The 26,208-nt window shown below is 45.1% G+C and overlaps 1 protein-coding gene across 3 annotated transcripts; it reads left to right on the forward strand.

The window, feature by feature from the left end:
* The first annotated feature begins 1,493 nt into the window (after positions 1–1,493).
* Positions 1,494–26,175, forward strand: CPLX4 (complexin 4). Of its 3 annotated transcripts, XR_012635546.1 has the most exons (5): positions 1,494–2,839; positions 5,833–5,920; positions 18,868–20,346; positions 21,370–21,480; positions 23,330–26,175. XR_012635546.1 is itself a non-coding variant. In XM_074932269.1 (3 exons), exons 1-3 carry the CDS (start codon positions 2,673–2,675, stop codon positions 19,093–19,095), a joined length of 483 nt encoding a protein of 160 aa, XP_074788370.1. In that variant the 5' UTR covers positions 1,494–2,672; the 3' UTR covers positions 19,096–20,736. The 3 variants fall into 3 exon arrangements, 1 of the variants encoding a protein (XP_074788370.1); XR_012635545.1 differs by having other exon boundaries at positions 21,370–26,175; XM_074932269.1 differs by lacking the exons at positions 21,370–21,480; positions 23,330–26,175 and having other exon boundaries at positions 18,868–20,736.
* The last annotated feature ends 33 nt before the right edge of the window (positions 26,176–26,208 follow it).

Consider the following 26,208-nt stretch of genomic DNA (forward strand, 5'->3'; position numbering starts at 1 on the left):
AATATTTTTTAAAGCGCTTTTTGTTGTCTGATTTTGAATCTAACACTGGAAAGCCTTTTGCTGTTAGGAAGGTTCATGAGACCTCTCTCAAGACCTGGATGGCAATATCTCTCAGGTTCTTAGGAATCCCTTCTCAAGCCAGTTTGCAGCTTTCTTGCCTTCTCAGTCAGTTCTGTGAAAGCATCTCTTTTAGGCAGAAGGTGGTTTCTAGAGATGCCTGAACTGATGAAGCACCTTCTCCCCTCACTGAGGACTTTGTCTCCTGCTCTTGAGAGCCACTGAGCAGTGGAGGGCGCAGTGGAGGGCAAGTCCCTTACATGAGTCTGGCTGCAGTCTAGGAGCTAGGGATTGGCTTTTCAGGGCTGTGCTCGTAAGCAGCATTTAACTCCATTTTCTAGAATTAGCACTTTATTTTCATTTCTTCCTTTTAAAGTTGGTTGCGTAGAAGAGAGAGGCTCTTCTGGTCTTGTCCTGGGTCCTGGGGTGGCCGCTACTTCTCAGCAGTCAGAGTGCTCATCCAAAGACTGTCCTGGAAAGATGCTAGAATTAGGCCTGTTTTCAGGATTTCTCAAATACCAGCAAAGTGAGCAAGGTCTTAGTTTTAGCAGAAGGCAAAAGGTTTCAGGTTAGAACCATCCCTGCTTGTCTCCATGCTGGGAAAATGGTTTAAAAGTACCTTTGAGCAGAGTTGGCCAGCGCTTGCAGATGGCACAGCTGCACACTGGTGGGGCCGTGGCGTAGGTGTGCTGTGTTCTGCTGGAGTTCCGCTGGCCCGCCGCGCTGGCGAGTTGTCAGCTCTTGAACAAACACAGCCTTCTCTGAAGTGTGGAAGGATGGGGAAGGGGGATGCTCAGCCCTTCTGCCCTCGGAATGCCTCGAAGGCAGCAAATTGAGCCAGGGCAGCTGTTGGGCATGACAAAGGCAGCCTGACTTTGCCAAGCCCATTTTGAAGTGACTCCCTGAGGTAGGAGCAGCAATACCTTATGTGTAAACTCAGTGCTGGATTTTTAGGTTTTAAATTTTGCCAGATAACAAACTTTATTTCACTTGAGCATGCAATAGTCTGAAGTTGAATGCATAAAGTTTAGCATTCTCTGCTTAAATTGGGATTAGCTATTCAGTGTCTGTGATCTCAGTTGTGTTAGCCTTTTGGGCAAGTAAAATACAGTTTTGGTAATTAAGGTCAGAGTTGGTCAGATGTAAAAAGTTGATTCTTCCCACAAATTCTCACAACTTTAGCATAGTTCTGAAAGTGCACAGTGATTATAAAAATCAATTTTGATTTAAGAAAAATGCTTTCTAGGTATTTGTAGTATATCAAAGTGGGTTTTTTGTGATTTGGAATTCATCCTTCTGAGTGATACTCCATTTCAAAAAGAAATTTAATGTTTCTTGTTTAATCACTAATAATCCAGGATTACAGAATGTTCTGCCTTTTTTTTTTTTTTTTTTAAATAGTAACAGGTCTGCTTTAATTAGAAAGGCTCAAATACAGATTAAGGCATTAGGCAAACTGGAATCCTTCCCCCTCTCAGTGAAATTATGAGAGTGCTGGGAGAACCATTTTGATAATCAGAATTACAGAATGTTTCCCTAAGGCATGAGCAGTCAGTCATAGTAGGATAAATGGTCAAAACCCAAAATCATGAACTTTTGAGACCTAGCAGATTATTTTATTTCCCAAAATAGTCTATAATCTAGATTGCAGATCCTGCAAATCTTCACCTGAGTAGACCTGGTGAGACTAATGATAGGAATAAAAGCTTGAAAGATGAGAACCTACACAAGCAACCCACAAACAAAAGATATCAAGGCTGTATTACAGCATACAGGATCTGTCAGATTCATTTCTCCTTTACTGACAGTTAAGATTAAAACCACTAGGTATATTCTATGCAGCACCAGTCAAAGTGGTGATCTAGATGGAGAAAACCTGGGGAAGAGTTGAAATAAACCCTAAGGAATGAAAAGTAGGAAGGTGTGATTTGCTTTTTTTGTGATTTTTGTCTTGGAAAAAAAAAAAAAGATTGCCGTAATGCCCCATTCATCTGTGAGACAAACCAACCATATGAAAAGTGGATGAAGAATAATCATTCAATGTACTTTCTGTCCAATGTGCTAAAATGTTAATGGATAAAAAGGATTGGATTTTTCACTTAAAGAATTTCAGTTTTCAAATCTCATTGGGTTGTGTAAATCCAAAAGGGTTTTCTGCTCAGTAGCCCAAATGTTACAATTTTACTGTGGTCATTTAGTCAGCCAGGCTTTTGATTCAGATCTGTTGTGTTCCAGGGAATGGTTCCATCTCTGTGAAAGTGACAGTTTCAAGACTGAAGAAGTCAAAATGCTATTGCACACCATAGTTGATTTGTGTGTGTGTGTACACAATTAGCTTAAGGTATTAATACAAACAGTAGGTAGCTGTGTCTAATGATTTTTTTTTTTGAGTAATCTGAACCATCTGCCTCTAGATATTAAGGAGTTCACTCTTTAATCCAGATTATGGCTGACAAACTGGTTTTGGCATTCACGTTTCACTATCATTGTGCCCTTGAAGAGCTGATGTGACTGTAGAAACTTCTCTTGCTTACAGTTGTTGGTATTGAGAACATTTTTGATTTGCTTTGGCTTTCTTGTAGCTGCTTGCTTATAGCTCCTTTTTTCTTGAGAAGATGGCCTTTCTAATGAAAAGTATGTTGAGCAACCAGGTAAAGAACTTGGGACTTGGAGGTGGAGGGGAAGAAAGCAAAGAAGAAAGCACTCCTTCTGATCCAGCAGCAGCTGCAGGAATGACCAGAGAGGAATATGAGGAATATCAAAAGCAAATGGTTGAGGAGAAGTGAGTACCTGTTCCCTTATTACCAGTATGGGGCTGATTCTTGGTAACTTTGTGCAGATAAAAATAAACCAAGACAAAGCCAAACATTCAGCGCTCTTCCCTTTTTTAAAGCAGACAGATCTTTGCTAGACTTTCTGAGATAAAAATTCCTGACTGGAAATGATAAAATCTGTTCCCCCCTTCCTCCCCCTCATCCTGCACCTCTCTCCTGCAGTTCCCTGCTATCTCCACACCTTGATATGCTGGATTCATTCCTAGCTGATGTTACTTTATCTATCAGATTTTTCCATAGGTACAAAGCTGTTTGTAGTGCAGGAGTTAATTCTAAAATGTGTATGATTTGTTCTCCTAGAAGTCCATGTGGAGTATGCTTTCAATACACGATCTTTTCTTTGTCCACATTACTTTTCCATGTCTGCCATAATAAATGAGTGCCATGTTAAATTGGATTATATTTATCTAGAGAAAAGTTTTAAGACGGTTATTTTTTGTACTTGTGTTTTCAGTTATTTCTTGTAAAATATAGTAAATTAGAACTTTTCAGCTGAATAAATTACAATTTCATTTTGTCTTTAATTATAATCTTTACCGCTTGCTATGTTTAAATATCAAAACAGAATTAAAATAAAGGACTTAGCATGTAGGAGTTCAAATCATGCATAATTGTAAATAAAACGATTGACTTTTAAATCTCAAATGCATCTGTTCCTCTAATGGTCAATTACATAATGGTTGTGTAAATCCTTCACGTAAGGTGATTATAGGTGAAAGGTTAATGACTGACGGAATTTGAGGTATCCGGGTCTGTATTTAGCGGCAGCCATTTCACTCATAAAACCTTGAATAGGTATCCCTTAGTTTGGAATAAAATACGGAATGTTCTGCTATGCATTTTGTCAAGGGATATTTAAAAGAGAAATAACCACCTGCTAGCAGGAAGATGCTTCGGAACTGAGAAGCAAAACAGGATTGCTGAAACAGAAATAATTCTTTTTCCAAGCATTTTCCCTGTATGTTTTCAAGTGTGGCATGTGCCTGTTACATGCTGAACTGTATTGAGGAATTGGTGCAGGAGGACTTCTGAAAGTACAGTTTGGAACTATAATAGGAATGTTTGAAGTACTTTCCAAGAGAAAAACAGGACAGTGCACACTGGTATGGTTATGTAAATGTGTGTCAGAAACCTTTTGTCACAAGCAGAGCATCTGTTTCAGGGCTCTCTGGATTTTACCCAGTTTTCAGCTGTATGGGAGTGCAGATCAGAGAAGTGCCTTGCTGGAGTCGTACTTGGGTGGAGTTTGGCCTTTGCGTGACCATCCTGGCTCTGGGTTCTCAGGTTTGGTGTTTGGGCTTTTATTTGGTGAATAAACACACAAAAATGCGCAGATTGCTGTTTCTCAGGAAAATGTGTAATACACAGGAACAAACAGGTGGCTTGTGCTGGCAGCCTCTAGCATGGTCACACAGAATTTTTTCCAGTATCTCAAGAGTTTAAGCAAGAGGTGACCACCAGTTTGTGCTGCCTGTCACGGGCATTAGACTGTTGTGCAACTACTCTTATACCTGTTTCCTGTTCCCACAAAGCTCCATGTTCCAGGGAATTGATTAGATTCTCCATAACAGAAATGTCAATTAGGCCCACACTAGGGCCCAGGCAGTGCTGGGAGGTTGGCTGAGTGAGTTTTGCCAGGTCTTCCCATGATGCCAGGACAAGTGAAAAGCTCAGACCTTCCTGAGCAGAAAATCCCCTCCTGCCCCGCAGCCTCACAGGACACCTGAAGGGATGCGCAGTGGGAACAGCCCCATACGGGCTACGGCTAACAGCTCCTCTGGAGGAGGAGCAGGCAACAGAAGAGGGAGGTGGAGGAAGAGAAGGAAAATGTGCCAGAAGGGCTCAGAAAATCTCTTTCCAGTCTTTCCATCAATGACTGAAAGTAATTTAAGAGGGCTCTTGTTTAACGTGAAACTTCTTGAGAGAGAGAGAAACAAAAAAAATTATTTGTGGAAGCACAGGAAAAATAACATTTCATCTTGAAAGTAGCTTTTATATGACAAAATACTTGAACAAAATCAATTTTGCCATAGAATTTTCATGATAGTGCTTCTGGGGGAAAAAGGGAGATGGGGAAGGTGAAAGTTATCAAATGGTGACCAAAAATCTTTGAGGAGAAACATTTTGCAAATAAATACATAAATAGTCTAACTAAAAATTGTGCTGAACAGTTCTTAAATCTAATGAAAGCATTTTATGAGATCACAGATAAAAGAATTACTTTTTCATACAAGGAGTCTGTGGAATTAATTGCTGTAGGATGTTCTGAAACAATAAATGGATGCAGAAAAGACCGAGAAAATTCATAGGTGACAGAGGCCATCCAGGGCTATTAGAGACAACAGTGTAGGGGCAATTTCCAGCTCCAGTACCCTACTCCACTGATTTTTTGGAAGCTGGGCAGTTTTGATACAAGATGCTTATCCTCCTCTTAAATTCTTTCTCTGAGTATCCACTACTGTCTGCTGTTGGAGATGGGACTCTAGGATAGGTAAACTTTTGGTCTGACCCAGAAGGACCGTTCTGCTGTTGCGTGTGGTGTTATTCTGTGAGGATGTGGTGGTTGTAGAACAGGAGCATTGGCAGGCAGCCATGTCTCAGTAAGTGCCCCAGCAGAGTAAGCGAGGAATAAGCCTAACTCTTCTGTTCTGCTTATTGGAATTGTTCATTGTTATAGTGAGAAATATCAGCTAGTACACGTACAAACTCCAGACGAGTAGTGTTGGCTTATCCTTCATTCTTCACGGGACTCAAGGGAACTGTTCTGAGAACAAGCTTGGGGTGCCGGAAGTCTGGCCCCTTAGCACTGCTCCTTTTGTGGACAAGTTACATAACTTTGGGAATAACTCCTGCGTGTAGCTTTTTGCAGCTGAGCAACTGGCTCAGTGTAAAAGATCATATTTTATTAGTATCTTGAAGAAAAATCTTTTCTGATTTCCAGGATGGAAAGAGATGCAGCATTTGCACAGAAAAAAGCAGAGCGAGCCTGTCTGAGGGTTCATCTGAGAGAGAAGTACAGACTCCCTAAGGTAAGCCTGTAGTTCTTGATCTCATCTAGTTCAGTGGCCAATTTTAAAACAAACTGACAACCAGCACAGAATTCTGAAAATGGCAAATTGCCTTCATTTTCATCACATCCAGCTCAGTACAGAAATGGAGGCCGGAACCATGGCTTTCCCTAGTGACTGCTCCTTTTAGACCCTTTTTTCTCCATTCAGTAGATGAATCCAACAGAAAGATTCTTGCAATCCTTCTCTACACTGTCAGATCTGAAAAAGGTGACTAGGCAAGTTGAGTATCTGGTCTGACTGTTAGTATAAGTTCTTAACTTGGCAACATGCAACAGTTAAAACCATAAGCAAATAAGCGGAGTCCCTGAAAACTCCTCTGCAAGCTGTACACTTGAGTTCTGCTAAACTTCTCAAGGTTTATTTTTAGTATCTTCTTCCAAGAAGTGCACAAAAACTGTCCATTCTTTTTTCTTTAGTCCTGACACTGTCAAATTTTCCCAGGAAAACCAAAATACAGACAACAGAAGCTTCAAGCAGCAGAGAAATCTAGTGGTTTGTTAGAGGCTGTCCAGGCAGCTTCTCGATTGTGACAGAAAGCGCAGTTAGCATATGGGTTGACAGTATTTTCCTGGCATAAAAACACATGGATGCAAACAAGAATAGCTCTCTACTGTATTTGAAGTGTTTTCCTAGTTTAGAGGGAAGACATGCTCCTCTGTTTATTTTCTGATTCTTCTACATGTTCAGGGATTTAACATCAGAACTCTTGTTTATCGAGGGTTTATCAAAGTACAGACTTTAGCACTAAGCCAATACTGAACATCTACAGATCTTGCCTATTTAAAAAAAAAGTTTGGAAACTTGAATATTCTGGAGATTATTTCCTATTGCAAGATGGTGATACTTCTGTAATGAAGAAAGCTGGTATCTCGTCTAGGACTGTGGGCTGGAATTGAAGGGAGCTAATGGAGCGAGAGCCAGAGGAGGGCTCTGCAACAGAATCAGGGAAGATTAGCCCACAGCAGGATCTCTGCATCCATTTTGACTGCAGGATCGCTGTGAAGGTCCCTAGGTAGGTGTCCCTGTGATAGTCTCTTTTATGGGCGTGAATCAGGTGAGTTTTCTCAGCTTAGTGTTGTAGGACAAGGTTGTGAAATGGCGTGTGGTACACCAGGGCCAGCGGCTATCTACCCGAGTATTCTAAAGGATTTAAAATTAGGAATTGCCAAACTTACTGAGGCATGTAGCCTGCCATTTAACATCAGAAGATGGGAAATGTGAAGACATTTTCAAAAAGAATCTCCCAGAGATATACAGAGAACAACAAATCAGTAGCTGACTTCTGTAACGGAGATGAAGGAAAACTACTATAGACAGCTACCAGATACATGGGCAAAAATGATGTGATGGGGAGAAGAGAAAGAAGACTTGTACCAGACAGCTCAGCCTTTCAAATCTGTTGGCATGCTCTGGAGGGATGACTGATCCTAAGGGTGAAAATTATTAGTTCTAGGGGTTTTTTTAAAAACAAAGTTGAACAAATCCTTTCCCCAAAAACTCATTAAAGAAAACAAACTGTTCACTGGGTGTGAAGGAAGGTCCGTGAAGTCATGAATATTATTTTCCATTCATTTTGAAGACTTGTTTGTGCAAATTAGTATTGGGCCTTTTACTACTTTGCATTTAGGAGCTCCCTAAAATCTGAGATTCTGCTCTGGGCCATGGAATTGGAAGGCTTTGTGTCTGTCCATGGCTTTCCAGCACATGGTTATGGCGCGTGGCTGCAGCCCACTTGTGTTTTATGGTTTTATTCTGAGTGGGTTGCACTGTTAGCTCCAGCATAGAGAAAGTAATTTGGGGTTCTGTGCTTGGAAGAATTGTTATTGTGTGATTTTTGCATGCTTCTTCCATGGGCAGGAGATGTGTAATATGGGATGGAGTAATCTATGTAGGATTTTGGATCATGCATCTGCTCTGAAGTGAGAAGCTAGTGTGAAGATGTTAGTGTTTCTGAAGATTTTTATTTATATCCCACAAGGAAGCATTTAGTGGTTCTTAGCAATTTGAGACCTTGTTTATATTGCTAATACTCACCTGCCATTTCTGAGTCATTACCACTTGTTTTCTAATCAGTACTTTCCAGTGATTTTTAATTAAAATGGAGGAAGGTAAAGAATCCATCTCACCTAAATTTAGCTGCTAAAAAATTTAGTACTTAACCCAAGCAAGTCATTTAAGGACTGTCATTGATGGAGAGACCAGCACTTCTAGCCTCATCTATCCAAACTTTCAGATAAGTGTTTAAGGTGAAGTTGGGTCACTTTCCAGCGATGTGTGCCTCTCTGAGGGAGGCCAGGTTGCTACCTTAGACCAGACAGCTGAAGTCAGGTGAGATGTATTCCACCCTTAAGACCCTGGTTCTTCCAACGCTGTAGCTGGAATTAGCAGAACAACCCAGTCTTTGATTCTGTGCTCACAAACTGGAGCTTGAATCTGAACTTAGTGTGACCATGGAGGGCCCTGGATTTCTGGGTAGGGTCCCTGGTCATTGCCAGCTGGATGCCTTCAACTGGAGAAATGTAGGAAGGTGTGCAGGAAGCTGCAGGTGAGGGATAAAGGAACAGCAGAGATCAGAGTGTGATCACAGTCTTAGTGACAGGATTGTGAACAGACAGGGAATCTGGTGGCCTTGCAACTTTGGACCTGGTTCACCAGGCACTGTAGAGCCCAACGCCTATGAAACGTGCACCAGGAGGCACTGAAGTCTCCTGGAGAGCAAGAAACTGCGGGTTGGAGGGCTGTCTTTGCTAGAATCAGTGCTGTCTTAAGCAGAGTTATACAGAGTTCCCAGAGATCCGTATAGTTCCAGAGACTCTGAAATATGGTTCAGACCCTTCTGAGAGCAGGATCTTTGTTTCTTGAGCTGAATTATTCCACTGTGTACGTGCCTAACCTTTATTGGCTTCGTGTTCTGATCTCTCATGTTTCTTTAGTTTAGCCTAACGTGTTGTTTTACTCTGCACTATTTGCACCATGACACAGGCTCTCTAGTTGCTGGTGTTGACTTGGTAGATTTACTGGGAAAGGAGGAATGTTTGAGCTTCTTCCTTCCACCCTGCCACAGACAAGTAAACCATGTGTTCCCACAGCCTGTGATACCAGTGGGAGCCTTCCCTCTGCTAGAACCTGGGTTGTATCCATCCCTGAACTTGAGTCTGTATGTAGGCAGTGAAAAAAGCTTATTTCTGGAAAGTCTTTGAAGACTCAGGTTTGCGTAGGCTCCTTATTCACAGGTTGTTAAAAGGTCATGTAGAGTTCTCCCAGTAATAACTAATCTTAGACCAGTGGTGGTTGTATGCTATTAAACTGCTCTTATCCTGGTCACTCTTTCTTTCATTGCTTATAAAAGATTTCTAAAGAGATTTATTTTTCCATCTTCACTAAGATATCCTTCAGATACAGTTATGTCAAATACAACATAAGTGACTTGCTGAAAATTTATCATTTGAGCAAATTCCTCCTGGAAATAATGTCTGTTATCTGGAGTTGCCCAGTTGCTTTTCCCTTTGCAGACAGTGCTACAGCTGTCTGATCTGTGCTCTCTGTGATTCTCATTCCATCTCCGGCAGTCAGCAGAGCCTGGGGCTTGCTGGTTCATCGGTCACATGAAGATACAGACTTTGTGTTTTGGTGACCTTTTGTGTATCATCCAGCTTCCAAATAGGATGAACTGAGATATGTTTAACTGAAGGCCCGGGCCCCTGCTCTGTGGCACAGAGCTAACCACACAGGTATTCAGCTGCTGGACTCCAAGGGATTTCAAGGAAATTAGAGTCTATATGGTCCTGTGAGTGTGAGCCCAGGAAGACAGAGGTCTGATTATTATAGGAGTAATTCAAATATTCTAGCAGTATATGGCTTGCATTTCCCAGACCCTTCTACCCTGGGATGATGGCCCTAGTCAAGGTTGAGAACTATCCATGCCACTTTTTAGTCTATATTAATTAAGCAGCAGTAAATAAATTAACTATCAACAGGGAGTTCAACATGTTCAAAATACGCTCAGCTAACAAATTAATAATGCCCTGGCGTACTTCATTCATAATTGCCCAGGGTTACTGTCACAGAAATTATCTAACAGCAGGGAAGCAAGTCAGCTGAGGCCTGCAGGTGCCTACCTTGTTAGGACCCAACTCAAACATTGAGGGAAAAGTCTTCCCGGGAGCCATCAAGTCTTGTGATTTTAGCTCTGTAAAAGCACAAGCATTGTAAGGGCTTGTCTGAATCTGAAATACCTGTCACACCTTCCAGCACCTACAGGAGGAATACAGTATCCTGAAGTGAGGAAGAAAAATGCAAGGTTGCACAGCTGCAGGATAGGCCTGTCTGTCTGAAGGCTGTTGTTATGCTGGTTTAGGCTGTGTTCTTCACAGGCCATCCATTACCTGAAAGCGTTATGCAGTTTTTATCTGCTCAGCATTCATCTCAATACTGGTTTAACTTGGATGAAATAAGTTGTGCTGTAAGAGCCAGTCCATGGCCCAGACTTGCCAATGGAATAGTTGAAGATGAGGAAAAGAGCTTTGAAAACATTTCTTTTTATTGTACTATTTTGCAGGATTTAAAAGGAGCCACTTTTTCTCTTGGATTTTTTTTTGAAGTTATTCATAATATTTTTAATGAAAATATTTTTAATGAAAAATCTGTTAAACAAACAAACAACACCTCTTTGTAAAGGTGTTCTTTCCTGGAAATAAAATTTCCAATTGTGACTGAAAAAAAAAAAAGCTATTATTTTAAAATAGTTGGAGATTTTTGATATAAAAATTTTGATGTGGCAAAACATCACACTGATGTTCTTCTACGGAAACAGGTTTTTGTGTGTAAAATTTCTATCAAACCTAACTAGCAATATTAGACCTCCTCACACAAATGATTTGTTCTTTCCTTCTTGAACTGAGTGGGAAGGATTTAACCTGTCCAAAGGTATTAAAGATACCAAAGATAATTTGCATCCTTTCTTATCCTTGCTCTGGAAGGAATTTGAGAAGATCAGTGGAAGTGTTGGTCAAGATTACATTTATCAGGTTTCCTGACCTATCCCTCTGGAGTCTTGCTCCCAGATACCAAATTCAGGAGTACACCAACAGACTGGGTTTTCCCAGCAGATTATTTAAAGCCATCACATATTCCCACTGTCTTCAAGGACTGATCTTTGACTTTATAGCCACCTCTGCATACATCATCTCCGCTACCTTCTCCCACAGCGCTGAACCTTTTCAGATAGCTCCTCTAGTAATTACTTTTCCTTCTCCTCAAAGTAAATTAATAAATTAATAGGGAGGGTCCATTCAGTCACTTCTGTCTACATCCAGGTCTGTGGGGACACCGATGTTGTTTGGCTGTCTGTGAGCAGAGGGTTCGTGGTTCCACGTGTTCCCTTTCCTGTCGGGGGCTTTTGGTGGTGCTTCTGGCCCTGGGCTAGTAGAGTCCTCCAGCTTGGCAGGAACCGCCAGATGTGAAGGGTTCCTTGTGGAGGGTGCATTTTAAGAAGGTCTACCATTTGCCAGCGAAGGGGGTTTTGTGCAGTTTCCTCAGTGCCCTGTGAATCTAGTGCTAAATCTAACCTCCTAAATGAACCTGTGCTGGGGCATGCTCTTCGGTGCTGGAGTGCCATCACATGAACTACTTGACAGCCCCTAACACAGTTTCGTTAGATTCCATTACCTGGCATGACTTGGGATCAAAGGCAGATATGACTGAGGAATTAAAAAACCTATCATAGAACCTTCAAGCAATAGAATTGAATGTTTATGCATTTTCTGTGGCAAGCACTATTAAATACTAAAACATTTGCAACCATCTTTGCCCACTGAAGCATCAGAAATGCCAGAAGGAAAGGACCCAACAGTCAAGTGATTAAAAGTTAACAAAGTTACCTAGGCTCAGAAAGTGATTATATAATGTAAACACAAATCGTAAATCATCTATTTTTTCTACAGTTGTTAGTTTGATGCTGTTTCTAACCCTGAGCCACCAAAGGCCCTCTAGTGCCACGTTCATGAAATTGCACCACTCTTAAAACAATCATTTGCTTGAACCCTTAAAGGCAAATTACAATTTGGCTCAAAAGTGATTCAGTCTTGTGACTTAGATAAAATTATACTATTTGTATTTAATCAGTCAGGTAGGCCTCATTCATAGTCAGGGATAAAAATTGGATTTTTCTCTAACTTTGAAAACAAGGTTTTTGCAACCAAAACATTGCTAACTGACTTTCCAGAAGGAGAGGTGCTGTCTTAAAAAAGTATGGCAGAATGTTTTGAGACAGGTACTGGGGAAAAGCGAAGCAAGAGAAAAAATCCTGTGGAGAAACCTCAAATAAGCAACTTCTGCCTGCTTTCCCAGTATGTCAACGTTGAACAAAGCTTTCATAAGCAAATTTTTGAAGTGAATGCAATTCTGTATAACAACTTTATTTCAGATCAGCAAACTCTCTGTAAGGACATTTGACTTTTAAAATTATCTGAAGTTACAGTTTGTCATCTTCAAAGATAAAGGCATATTGCTACACCTGTAGCATGACCCCTTTAAGTGGAAGTATGATTAGCTCCTGTGTCTTTCTCAGGTAGTTATCAGGGTCACACACTGACTTGCACTTGAACTTTGATCTCTCTTTCTTTCCCTGGAGATGTTGCTGTTAGGGCTGCAGGTGGCTCTGCAGCGACGCCCCTGTCTGCACTGTGTAGTCTAATTTAGTTTCCAGGCATTATCAAGCTGCAAACGGCACGGATCGTCTGTGATGCATCCTGCTTGTCAGGGATGAAGTGGAGGTGCTGAGCTCTTTCAGCTTGCCGAGGCAGGCAGACTGGGCACGCTGCCTGGGCGCAGCACGAGGTCTGCGCAGTCGCCGGGCTGGGTGGAAGCACAGGATCCGCGCCACGTGCGTGAGGCTGACGTTGTTCCTGCAGTAGGTGTGTTGGGAGCTGCTGGCACTCCCCCACAGCTGTAGCCTGACAGCAGAAAGACTAGAGAAATGCACCATGTCTTCAGATTCCCTCTGGACAGAATATCCATCTGGAAGAGAAAGGAGTATGCCTGGAAAAACAGATATAGGTTAGTGCATGACCAGTATCATGTACAGGTGCAGAAGAAGGGCAGATTATCCACTGTGCTCTTCTGTATTCATCAGTTGCAATATACCTTTTGTCCAGGGTGTTCAGCACAGTGATGAGAAAGAGATCAAATCCTGAGGGCGAGTTTAATTACCAAAAGATTAATTATGCAAAAAAATGAAGTACAAGATTTCAAGTGGGTGATTGGATTGTAGACCTGAATCTCTAAACACCAGCATTTCAATTAGCAGCTGAGTATTAAAATATCATTAGTCTTTGTTTTCCTTTTGGAGGCATACACTGAGCCAGCTACTGAACAGCATTTGCCCAAGGCCTCACCATATCCTGCCAGGCCCCAGCTTTAGCTCGCAAGAAGGGCTAGTTTCAAAGGCTTTGGGACACTTATGTGCCCAGCTGTCAGCTGAAAGTTAGTAGAGCTGGGTGTCTCTCTCTGAGTCTGGAAGTCTGCAATCCGTGGTGCTTCCTCCAGTTCTGAGGGGTGTTTGGGTCCCCACGGTCGCCCCTGGCTGACACCCGAGAGCACACAGTGGCCGCCTGCCCCCTCCCCAGCAGGATCTCAGCTTTGGTATACACCAAGCGGTCTTTGGGGCCAAATTTCAGTCATAACGGTAGAAGGCTTGCCTCCAAGGCAGGACAGGAGCTCTAAGCTAGCAAAGAAGTTAAGCATATCCTTAGCTTTGCTGATTTGCGGTGATTGCAGTTGAATGCTTCTCTGCGTTTGTGTCTACGTATATAGCATTTCTTGGCTGAAGGTCTGTTTTCATCAGCCCTTATGAAAACATATATCGGGAAGAAAATGAAATTATTACATGCATGCTATATGTCTCTGAAAGATTCAACTCTAAGATACAATATTATGGCAGAAAAATGCTCTCAAACCTGTGATAGTGCATTGTGTTTTAAAATGAAAGTATTTTCAGGTAGTCTAGTATGGGATAGAAACCTGGAATATTACCGGTATCAATCACTAGCACACACTGTAAATGAAAGCATGAAATTCAAGACTAAGCAGGGCCCCCTTTTCAGTGCAAAATCTAAAGCTCCATGCTATCTGGGCCAGATTTATAAGAGAAAGCAGTCCCTTAATGAACCTAATCCTATTAACAGAATTGTCAACTTAGGTTTGTCATCAGAAAGATGTTTTTAGCCATGAGACATTTGATCTATGGACAACTTTTTCATCTTTGGAGTATTCAATTCATCACCTTCATACAAAACATTCTTTAAAAATTATATAAATACATATATAAATATTTTAATTTAAAACAAAACCACACCAAACTCTTTTATTCACTTACTGCCTTTTTCCTGAACTGGGATCCGGTAATCAGTTAACTTCAAGGTCTAAACACAGGGGCTTGAGGTGATGGTACCTGTGATACAGGAGAGGAACATCTGATCCCAGGCCTGTCCAACCTGTCCAGAGACACAGGCTGCAGCATGGCGACCTCCCCCATGGGCCCCACCACCCTTTTCACATCACTGGTCTGCACCGTGTGTCCATCATGTCATCTCTAAAGCCACCGCTCTCTCTCAGGGTATTGTCACATCAGTGCTGAGTGTTGGGGGTTGTGGTAGAAGAATTTCTAGCACCTCAGGAAGTGACTGTGTTATCTGCTCCAAGCAGGTGGATCCCTTCCCCTAGTCAAAGGACTGCTCTACAAGATTCTCAGTTACTGAACAGCAGGATGTTTTTTGCTCATTGATATTTAGAGAGAAGGAGTATTCAGATGCAATCAGGTGTCTTTTCAATAACAAGTGCTGCTTAAGACATTAAAAAGCTTCTTACTGTGAAAGGGACATGTAGGCATGTAATCTCAAACAGCTCTTGCTCTATTGTGCTGTGATGGGAATATTGTTAAAACTTGATTTAATGAATAGTGCTGCTCCAGAATTAAAGGGTTTTTCACTGTATGCAGTGAAAACATTACATAAGCTCTAGCTGTGCTGCGGGGGATGCATATTGACCAGGCAGAAAGAGAATCTCGTCTTGGGCAAAGCTCTTCACTGCGCACAGGCTTTATTTAAGTATGTGAAAACAAGTAGTTGCTAAGCTTGAAGAATTCTTTTGCTGACCCAAATGTTTTCTTGATAGGCCAGAGTGAAACAGCTGTGGATCCACTGTGGCAAATGGAGCCATGATGTGGCTGTCAGGACTGCTCCCTGGGAGGGTGCAGGCCGGGGCGATGGGCGCCGCGGCACAAGCTGAGCCCTCAGCCCCCGCGCGGCCCCCCAGGCCGGAGGAGCTGGGGCTGGTGGCAGGGCCCAGGGATGCTCCGGGAAGGCAAAGCATGGTCTGTCCTGGGAAACCAGTCACCACGCTAGGCTCAGCAGGGACCAGCTTGGCACAGGCACAGCTGTGACCTAGCGGGGGCCTGGCACATGCAGAAATGGGGTTTTGGAGCCCCGGGTGCAAGGGGATTCTCACTGAGGCCAGTTTGGGCAATGACATGATGGTGCCTGTGAGGCCCGGAGAGCTGGGGTGTCACACAGCCTCTGCACACCCTCCCTGTGCTCCAGACTCTGCTCTCTGTGCAGGGATGGCACAAGAGGGTGTTTGTAAGAGAGAAGGCTGGTGGTTCCAACCTCGAACCTCCTTGAACCTGCCTGTGAGGTACCTCAGCCCGCGGTTGGCACGGGTCAGTGCTGCTGTATTGCTCACCACAAATTCCACCTGTGGGTCAAGGCATGATGAACTCTGATTTTGTATGTAAGTAACTGGTGCATTACAGGTGATCGATCACCATGTCAGGGCTGGATTCACCTACTAAAGGATCTCTGTGCACAGGCATAGGTAGATTTCATGACAGGGTAAGTTAGACATAAGGAAAGCAGTGCATTGCACAGTGACGCTGGAAAACAGTTTGGCTCCCCTGTGCATTATTCTGTGAGCTTTGATCTCTTTTGTTTACTCAGACTTCATATAAACAGATGTTTAGACTGTCTGTTTTCTGCTTACACCTGTGTATCATGTATGTGTAAAGAACTCTGTATTATATTGCACCTGTAAGAAAATGGATCTGACTGACTACATCAGATGCATCATCAGGGTCAAAGAGTATTACCAGGCACTAGGACTGTGTTGCCTACACTGTTGAATTGTCAGGGTAGTGCCTGTCCCAGTTTTGGCCTGGGCACTCTCCCAAGCAGTTCCAGGGCGGCTCTGGGGGTTAGGTCAGGCATTCCCAGGGGGGAGTTAGATGGGACCACCCTGTTTGGTATGGCAAGAGAGTTCAATAGCATCGCAGTGGGTTGTTTCAGGCCAGCTGGCCTTGGGGCAGGAGACTAGTGCCAGGCATATTTAATTTACTAGGATAGTAAATTAGTTGCTTCTGTGTTCTCGGAGATCCTAAAAGGGTGGCTAAACACTTGCAGAGACCTGTGGAGATTAAAGTCATCAGGAGAGAGGCGTCTAGTGCAGTGCAGGTTTGCCAGGCTCCAGCAGGACTTTGGTACGGGTTTGTTCGAGCCCGTGGCTCCAGCTGTCCTGCCCATGAGATCTGCCTGGTTTGGGTGCTCTCTGTGGTCCCAGGTGAGTGTGTTCTGATGCAGGGCAGTGCTGCTCTCATTGTCAGAGCCATGTCTGGTCTTGGGTGAGGAGCAGTCCTGTGTGCGTGCGTGCTGGGACAGGAGGGGTCTGCACACCCTGCTCACACTCTGATTGTGAGCTGCTGTCTGGAGCCAACAGACAAGGTGCATTTCCAGCACCACACTTCTGGTCCTGACTTTCAGAAGTGAGTGCTTGGAGCTGCAGGATCACTGGATATTTGGACATTTGCAGCATTAGCCTGACTTTAAGAACATCCTGTGGGAAAATCTTCTGGTCTCTCCATGTGAGAAAATAAGCTTTACCTTATTTCCACCAGACTTTAAAAAAAAACCCAAGTAAAATTAGAAACTTAATCCTCCATTTCCATTTAAAATAGAAATAACAGAACCAGATCTGTCAAATTTTAGAAGATAAGAGGCCATACCTATCTGATGTGCTTCTTGGCTGCTTGTTGAGCAGCCCTGTCCTGCTGAAGCTCATACTAGGTCTGCTCAAAGGCAGGCTAAATGCCAAGTGGGTAGAGGAAGGTGACTTGGGCAGAACTCTGCTGCTTTAGACTGCATCTGAATATGTCCTTCTTTGAACCCCTGAACTGCATTGTGCATCACATCTCAGACTTCAGTAGGACGGGGGGCTTTGGTGCAAGAATGTGCCAAACAATTGTTGACACGGCCAAAGTGGCGTTTGTGTACGCTGTATGGGCATCTCTCCACCCCGTACACAGTAGTGTGCAGTGATGAAGTCTTATATTACAAACAGTTCTAAAGAAAACAACATGTGTCATTGTCTGTTTAGTACTTTTATTGCTCGGTAATTAACCCAGTATCTTTTTTTTATCATCGTCTGCTGCTACTTGGGAGAATTTCAAAAGGTCTAACTCATCCAATAGCTAGCACTGGCTGATTAGAAGCTTAACACATTTTTTTCCTGCTACACAATCAATAAAGAACACTTTGGGTAATTGGGATATTGTTTCTAGCTCCCACAGATCTGAGAGCAGCAACCCTTACCCAAAGGGGTCAAGAGACGTCCTCGCCCACTTTAGCCACATAGTAGTAATGATCATGGGGAGAAATCAGGTTAAAGGGAAGTACAGTTATTGCAAACATAAAGCTGTGCAGCTATAGTAACAGTAAATAGTGGCTATTCAGTCAGGCATCCCCATCTGCCTGTCCTTGCTAAGGCCTGAAACGACACAGACATTGCTCATATGTGTCCCTCCATTCATTCTTGCATTCATTCATTCATGCAAACCCAAGACCCCTCTCACTTGCAGAAACACCTCCTGCTGACAGCGTTGCTGCTTATTCATATCAGGCCTTTGCTGCTGTCATGCTTCATTTTGAAGATGTAATGAGGCATTAATGCTTATCTTTGATGTGTGAACTGTGTCAAAATATCCTGTTCTTCTGAGCTCTGGATCCATCAGAATCCACCATAAAATGTGAACAAAATCGCCATTGTTTGAAAAATTGACATAGCCCCACTGCTAGAGCGTTTCAGCGGGCAGCAGGAAGCAAGTATGAGCAGCACTTACTGCGTCTCAACCCTTTTAATTGCTTAACCAGTTCCTTCTCCTGTCTCCTCCTGCCTTCTCAGACTCACATCGAACCTCCATCCTCTCTTGTTTTCTAAGTCCTCCTATTACCCCACTTACCAGCTCTGCAGCGCTGCTCTGATTATGTGCCAGGCAGTCCCTGCTCCTCACCGCAACTCGCAGAGGCCAGCCAAAGGCCTAGATATAATTTAGGCATGGTTTGGGGAAGATGGGGACCTTTTTTCCAGCAATTATTCCCTAAGTGTAATACATCCTCAGGAAGGCTTAAGTTTAGTGCTGATACCTAAAACTACCCACCAACAAATGATTTGGGGAATGGTACCCACACAGTTTTTCTAAAACTATTGCTTCATCGACCAGATCGCATGACAGATGACTGTCTAGGCAGTATATTGCAGCACATTATTTGGTGGATACAACTAATTTGTAGTGGATTTCCTGCAGTATCATCATGTTACCACAGTTAACACATATGGCAAAGATTTCTAAAATGGCAAGTGACACTGAGGGCTTCTGTTCTGACACTACTGAAACTCTTCAAAGAAATGTAATTGACGTTATCTGAAAAATCTTAGCACTTGTATGCTGAACTCACTTTGAAAAAATCTGTGCATATGTTTTTGGTTCTCCCTAAAACAAACGAATTAACAAAAGAGGCTCATTGGTAGATCCTGGAGTAGCAGCAGTATGTACTGTTTTTATTTTCTGTTTTTTGTATCAGAGTGAAATGGATGAGAATCAAATTCAGATGGCTGGAGATGATGTGGGTTTGCCAGAAGAGCTTCAGAAGATGGTGGAAGAAGACCAGGAGGAGGAGGAGGACAAGGACTCTATCCTGGCACAGCTGCAGAACATCCAGAATATGGACATGGATGCGATCAAAGAAAAGGCACAAGCCACCTTCACCGAAATCAAACAGGCTGCTGAGCAGAAATGTTCTGTGATGTAGGAGAGATACCACTATCCCAGGGCTGTGAATTCAGTCTTGTCTCGCAGGGGCTGCAGAGTGAGGTCACGCAGAGGAATGCACTTAACTCTATAGCATTAAATGTACATATAGAAAAGTGAGAGAGAGACTTTAAAACCCCAAGGGGGGTGTCAAAATTTACCTGCTGTGACTGCTTAGTGCAAAGTTAGAACTGGTCCTCATTTTTTGACATAACGTTTTTCCCCTTGGAAAAAAATGACTTCAAAAAAACTAATATTGGAGAAAAAATGTGCCTTTTTCCATTTTTTTTCAAAAAGCGATCAGTATGCTATTAAATATGTATTTTTTTAGCAAAATTGTGCTTCTGATGCATAACATATAGGTAACTACTCATTTAAAACTGCTTTCAGAAATAAAGATATATTTCTAAGAAAAACATGTCTGTTTCAAACCTTTTGAAACAATTCAGATGTTGACATTTTCTACAAAAACTTTTTTTAAAAATGATTTGGACCATCTCTGTATTAAATAGTGCAAATGACAAAAAGTGAAGCATATAACTCTACAGCTTGGGACCAAAATGTCACCATATATAGAACTGAGTGGGAACTTGTAGAAAACCAAGTCTTGGCAGCTCTTAGCGAACTGTGGTCAGTCAGCAATGCAGACGTCTCCAGGCTGCTTTAATTTCACAGCTTCTTGGTCTTGCAGCTCGAATGTCAAGTGACAGCAGTGTCCCTCTGCTTGGCTCCTCTGTGTGCCAAATTCTGAGGCTCGGGGTATGAGCAGATAACTTGCATAGGCTAAAATGAGCTCACCACATTTATTGTAGGAGTTACCTCTGTACGAGGCTATACGTAAATCTGGCCCACCTGGAAGATGATGCCAGGGTAGGGCACCTGAACCCTGAGAAAAAGCTTGGCTTGCACTAGGTCTAAATCTGAGTCTGTAGACAGGCAGGGCCCAGTTCAGTGGTTGTAGATTCAGGACCCAGCAAGATTTTCTTTGATGTTTTTCAGAGCTTTTTCTGGAGAAAACCTCAGCAGGTGGTGGCCTGGTTGCCTCCCACTCCCCAAAAGTGGAGCTGCTGCTGGCTGACGGTGGGAGGTGGGACGAGTGCGGCCGCACACCCAGCAGCTGGCTGGCTGAGGGATGGCTGCTGCACCCCGCGGTGCTGCAGCCCGGGAGCCCCACGCAGCCCGGGCAGGCAGTGATGGGCCAGCAGCAGTCATCGCCGCCGGCCCGGGGAGCAGAGCCCTGTGCTTACGGCAGGTAGGAGCATCAGTCTGTCTCTGCGCTTGCATAGCCAGAGCAGTTCTCGCCCATCATGACCCCCACAGAAGCTGTACGGCCCTTGCACAGGGATGGTGTTGACAGTGCTGCTCCCGAGGGGCTCAGATATTCTGTAAAATTAAGGACTTTGTAAATTCTCCAGGAACTACCCTGTGAATAAAATTTGCAAATGAATACACGTAGCACCTTCCTACAGGTTTATAAGTCTCTTTCTCTCTTTCTCTCTGATTCCACCCACTTAAGTAAAAATACTAATTTTAAATGAATAAATGCACTAAGTATGGTTTCCTTCCTTCCTTCCTTCCTTCCTTCCTTCCTTCCTTCCTTCCTTCCTTCCTTCCTTCCTTCCTTCCTTCCTTCCTTCCTTCCTTCCTTCCTTCCTTCCTTCCTTCCTTCCTTCCTTCCTTCCTTCCTTCCTTCCTTCCTTCCTTCCTTCCTTCCTTCCTTCCTTCCTTCCTTCCTTTTTCTGTATTTTCACTCATCTCTTTCTCCTCTCCACTCCCCTCCTCTCTCATTGTTTCTTCCTTAACCCCGGTATCAGGTGTTGGTCTGTGAAGTGCAAAAGGTACAATTACAGTGCACTCCAGATGTGAAATCCATGCTGATCTGAGCCCCCTTTGCCTGGGCTGGGCCGCATCCCCCAGCCCCACGGAACAGCGGTGGCTGTGCCAAGCCCCAGTGACTTGCTGGGAGCAGCTGGGTGATCCAAGGGAGCAGCTTTGTGGAGGGTCCCATCACCCACAGGGAGGATCCACTGGGAGTTGCAGCAGCCAGCCAGGTGTCCCTGGTACTAGGCACAGGAAAAATGCCTTTGTACCTGGAAATGTAAACCAGGTCTTGTAAACACCTTTAGTGCCTCCATTAGTCACTCCCTGGGCACATTCACGGTAACAGGACCTGTTCATCCTATCTGGCAGTCCCAAGAAAATACAATTTCTTCTTCCTCGCTTCTTTCTTAAAAAATACAGAAGTTGTTGAGTTTACCTCCCTTGCTTTTTCCAGAGGATGCCCTGGGCTGTTCAGAGAGGGATGTCAGTGGCTCTTGTACTGTAACAGGTCATTTCTCTAGCGGAGAAGCCCTACCTTCAGCGCGTTTGTCAAGCATCGGAGCAGGTAATGCTGACTCAATCTCAAACACTCTGCCTAAAACCACCAGGACTTTTGATCCAATTTCTGTCTCTTGGGTCCTTCTCTCACATGTCACCAGAGAATTTAATTATCTATGTGGAAAGACAAGTAGGACCTTTTAAGAGGTCTTTACATAAAGTAGTTAAAATAGTCACCAGCTCAGCTCAACCAGCCTTTGGTTTGTAAGGATCAATCTGTTTTCCTCTGTATTAATCTGGTGTCTCCATACTGTTCTGCTACTTTACAGACTGAATTGTCTTATCTATAAAATACCGAAGTAAACAAGCCTAAGGCTTTTGACCTTTGAATTAAAATGTGCCTGGGACATCCTGAAAATCTTACTGAAAGCAGCTGGTGGTTTAAAGGAGCTAATTAAATTCGTCAGCACATATAGGATCAGCATTTTCATGGTTTAAAGGGTCAGAGAAGAAAGTACAGTTAGAATCACCAAACAAGCGATTAATGAGATTCCAAAAAAATGTCAGGGCTGGCAGAGGCAAACGGGGCTGGGAGGGGGCTGGAGGCTGGCGTGGGACGGAGGCTCCCCCATGCACAGTGCCGATGCTCCCCAGCCCTGGCAGCGCCTGCGGCCGTGCTGATCTGCTGTCGGGAGGGGAGTCGGCTGCCTTAGGCACCACTTTTAGAGCCAGCGACGTAAAACCTCTCGGTCTGGAGTGGCAGAGCTGGGCTACATCCCAGGAGGGGCTATTTTCTGAGCTCCCGAGCACAGTTTCCCTCTGGCGCTGGTGTCAGGGCTTGCCCCCTGCCCCGGGGCTGGCATCAGGCTGTGCACAGGAGCGGCGGGGCACCATGGGTCATGGCTGCATGGGGAGCCAGCACCGTTGCCCCAGATCCCCCTGAGAGCCCCCACATGGAGCATCGCGATGGCCAGGGCACAGCTTGTGCGTACTGGCACACGTGTTCAGGGATGCACTTGTGCATGTCTCTGTGTGTGTTGTGTGTGCACGTCTGTTACGTGTGTCTCTGTGTGCGTGTTGTGTGTGTGCCGCATGGAAGAGGAGCAGATTAAAGCGTTAGGTCACATGGGAGCTACCGCTGGATGGACCCCACCTGGGATTTGGGTTCTTATAGTTAATAGGATCGCTGGAGCTCAAGGCTGTCATCCCATCAAGATAAATGCCTCTAGTGCCCACTTTTAAGCAATCCGAATTCAATTAGGCTAATTGGAAAACAAGTAAAGAAGGATTGCATTAATGCAGCCTTACAGCATGAACCTCCACGCCTTCCCTGCGGAGGGTGGCTGAGCGTGGCGAGCCTCAGTGTCGGAGCCCTTGCACCGGGGCCGTGCTGCTCACCCCGGGAAGGGCCGCCCCGCTCCCGGAGCAGCCGCCGCTCATTCCTGCCCGTAGCCAGGCTGAGCACCGCCCGCAGCTCGGTCCATGTGTGCTCGGGCACAGCGCTGCGCAGGGGTCGGCTCAGCACTCCGCAGGGTACCTGCGGGCTACAGGGTGCCTGGTAGGAGGTGGACAAACACAGCTGACTCTCCCAGGGGCAGAAAAATCTCACCAGAGAAAAAGCAGGAGGTGACTGTCAAGGCATGTGTGATGCAGTGGCGGAGGAGGCAGCAGCTTCCTTACACAGCGTGCTTTCAAAAAGGTTCTTAAACTGCACCCTTAGGAACTTCTGGGGAGAAAAGCAAAGCCAGTTCTTTCAGCCTTTAACAATCTGTTGGATGGTACAGAGTATGCAAACTGCAGCAGGATGCAGGTTCCCACTGGGCAAACATTTCCCCCTTTTCTTCACTCCCCCTTTCCCTTGACCCCTCCCCTTGTCGATTTGCTGTCTGCCCTCAGAAGTCCTGTTTATCTTTCAGGGAGGGGCTCCCTGCTGCACATCATCACTGGTCTGGAGAGCCAAGTCCCACCTGCAGAGTGACTTCAACTTCAAATGTCTGCTCTGCAAGGCAGTAATTATTTCAGCTTGACATAAAGAAAAGACAGGAGGAAAGGAAGCAAGAATCCGTGGCATTTTATGATGCTGATTTCATGGTGCGAAGGCACGTCCCGTACGTAGGTCTCAGCAGCACCAGTGGGATCAAAACTATTCCCATTTAGTCTTCACTATCCATGCACGGGAAGGAGGTATAGCAGACAGCTGTGCCCTAGAGGTTGTCCAACTTGAGAATTTTTGTTAGCTTCCAAACATAATTTCAGCAGTAATTGTAATAATACATTGCAAAAAAACCTAAAAAAAGCGATGAAATGGGGGCTTTCTTTTGGAAAGGCAAGTAACAAATCCCACCTTTTTCATTCCTTAATGGATATTCTCAAATTTGATCCTGATTGCCCCTGTAAATTTCCAAAGGTAAATGGTCTGTGCGAAGCTGTGATGTACCACAGTATCATTTATACTAGTAGGACATACACCCCCAGTGACTCCGTGGCAGCAGGGCATTTAGCTAACAGCCAGTACATTAGACCCAAAAGGAAATGTTCACGCTGTTACCTTTCTTTGCCATCCTAAACTCTCTGTGTTACTTTCTGACTATCAGAGGAACCGTTAGACTTCCTCCCTCGCCAGCGCAGCGTGATGCCTCCTCTGTGTGTCGGGGCACCACAGTCTGTGCCTGAAGCATGGCAAGAGAGAACAGATCTGGAGCTGGAAGAGTCAGAGCTGCTCTCTGCTCTGCTACAGGGTTGTGGGGTTTTTACAGACTCCACTCCTGTGCAAGAAGGATGCTGCAGGACAAATGCAGTTCCATAGAGCAAATGCAACTGTAATAATCTACTGCTGAGAAAAGAGGATCCAAGAAGGAAGGTCTTTTGTGTACTGTGTGGGATGCATACCCTGCTCTGGGGGGTGGAAGTGCTTTTGCCATACACTGTGATTAACAGCAAAAGGAATTGAGTCTTATCCCTGTATTTGACAATTTTGACAGGTGCCCTCAAAGCAGCCTCTGTGCCAGGACCCAGTGCCCTTTGTGCCACTTCCTGCCAGACCAGAGCCTGGCTAAATGGGTTTTGCTCCTTCCTCTCACCTTGGTATCTTTTTTTGCTACAGCAAGCAAAAACGATTCCCAGGTTTGTCCAGGGCTTCTGGAGGGATAGGCATGTTTTGTGCTGGTTGTGAGTGCCATAAAACCCCAGCTCCAAATTAGAAGAAATTAGGGACATTGCACAGTCCATTCAACTTCACTAATAGAGTTCTTGGGAAATACACATGTAGATTAAAGGAACACAATGGACTCTGGCTGATTGCTTTGAGTACCCTCCAATGCCCCTACAATGGTATTGACTTGCTTTTCATATCGTGCACAAAAGCCACACTAACCTTTTCTTGTCTCTTCTGTTGGCCTCTTCCCTCTTTGCCAACGGATGGCTGAGTTCTTTCGGCCCCAGCCCACCCCGGTCAGAAGCAGTCAGTGAAGGCAAACCTCACCTGGAGCTAGCAGGCAAAGCTGAGCGCTTCTAAAAGGAATTCACTTTGGGACATCAGACCGTAAACCTTAAAGAGGGGTGGGCACTGGCAGAGGCAAGCACTGCCAATCTTTGTTTTGAAGCGATTCCTCTGGCAAAATCTACACAAAATGCATCCTCTTGTGGTGGGGGAGAAGCAAAAATGAAGATTTGTTGAGAGAGGTCATACCTTTTGTTAGACTATCTAATATATTTGGAAGAAGAAGCAGCAGTGGTGTTTTTCACTCACATACAGTCTCCTCAGGCTTGAAACAGAAGCATCACCAAAGCTAACTGCAGGCTGGAAACCACTCTGGACGTGACTGCGTTTGTCCCTGAAACCATCTGGGATAAAAGATGGCTGGTGTCTCAGAGGAACCAGCAAGTGCTAGCAAAAAAACTGACCGAGTGACGGGAAGACAAAAGCAGAAAAATACTGATGCAGAAAAGACTGTGCTGGAGGCAGGAGACGTGGTGCTGCTGCCTGGTTCGTACTGCGCTGAGCCCATGTCCTCCCCCAAGCCCAGTGCAAAGCAAGGCGTGGGCTTTGGCTCTCTGCCTTACTTCCAGGAGCGTTTTGTGGATCTCCCACGACGCCATGCCCTGCCCTCCGGCCTCGCAGCCCCACTCACGCCGTGGACGACAGCGTCACAGAACCGGCTCTTCTCACAGGGACTGTCCTATACCAACACATCGGAAAATTTCCTCAGAACTCTTGCCTAGCGCTTTCCCCTGACTCCTGCAGGCCAGAAGGCAGCGCCACCTCCTTCACGTGTCCCCAGCATCCGTTCTCGCCAAGGGCCCGCACGCGTTTCCGCCGGGTCTGTAAACCCGGCTGTGAAGGCAGCCAGATGCCGGGACAAGGGAGCGGAGCATCGACTTTTTACCCCGTGCATCTGGCACAGAGGGGTGCCACGGCGTCCTCCTGCACGTCACCGTCTGGGAGGCTACCTCCTCCTCTGAGAGGGCACCTGTGAACCCGGGGCGCTTCAGAACCGCCTGGGAGAGACGCGGGCGGGGGCTGCCAGGCGAGAGAAAGTCAGAGAAGCCCCGAGAGCCCCAGCGCAGGGAGCCGAGCCGGGCACCCACTGCCCTCCGCGCCGGCCGCCTCCCCCAGCGGCCCCCGGCCCTGCCCAGCCCCTCCGGGGACCCCCCCGCTTCCCGAGCGGCTCCCGCCGGGCCCCCGCCCCACGGCGGTTTCCGACGGCCCGAGGCTCCGGCTGCGCGGCTCGGCAGGCCGCCGGCCCGGGGCCAGCCCCCTCCGCCCCGCACTGGGGGGGGGGGGGGGGGGGGGGGG

The sequence above is a fragment of the Athene noctua genome, chromosome Z, assembly GCF_965140245.1.
Source record: "Athene noctua chromosome Z, bAthNoc1.hap1.1, whole genome shotgun sequence".
Classification (NCBI taxonomy): domain Eukaryota; kingdom Metazoa; phylum Chordata; class Aves; order Strigiformes; family Strigidae; genus Athene; species Athene noctua.

Bases quoted from the DNA above. Each gene is read 5' to 3' on its own strand.
- CPLX4 (XM_074932269.1), top strand. From the start codon at position 2,673: ATGGCCTTTCTAATGAAAAGTATGTTGAGCAACCAGGTAAAGAACTTG. The intron at 2,840-5,832 runs GTGAGTACCTGT...TCTGATTTCCAG, and splicing joins AAGCAAATGGTTGAGGAGAA to GATGGAAAGAGATGCAGCAT. The intron at 5,921-18,867 runs GTAAGCCTGTAG...TTTTTGTATCAG, and splicing joins AGAAGTACAGACTCCCTAAG to AGTGAAATGGATGAGAATCA.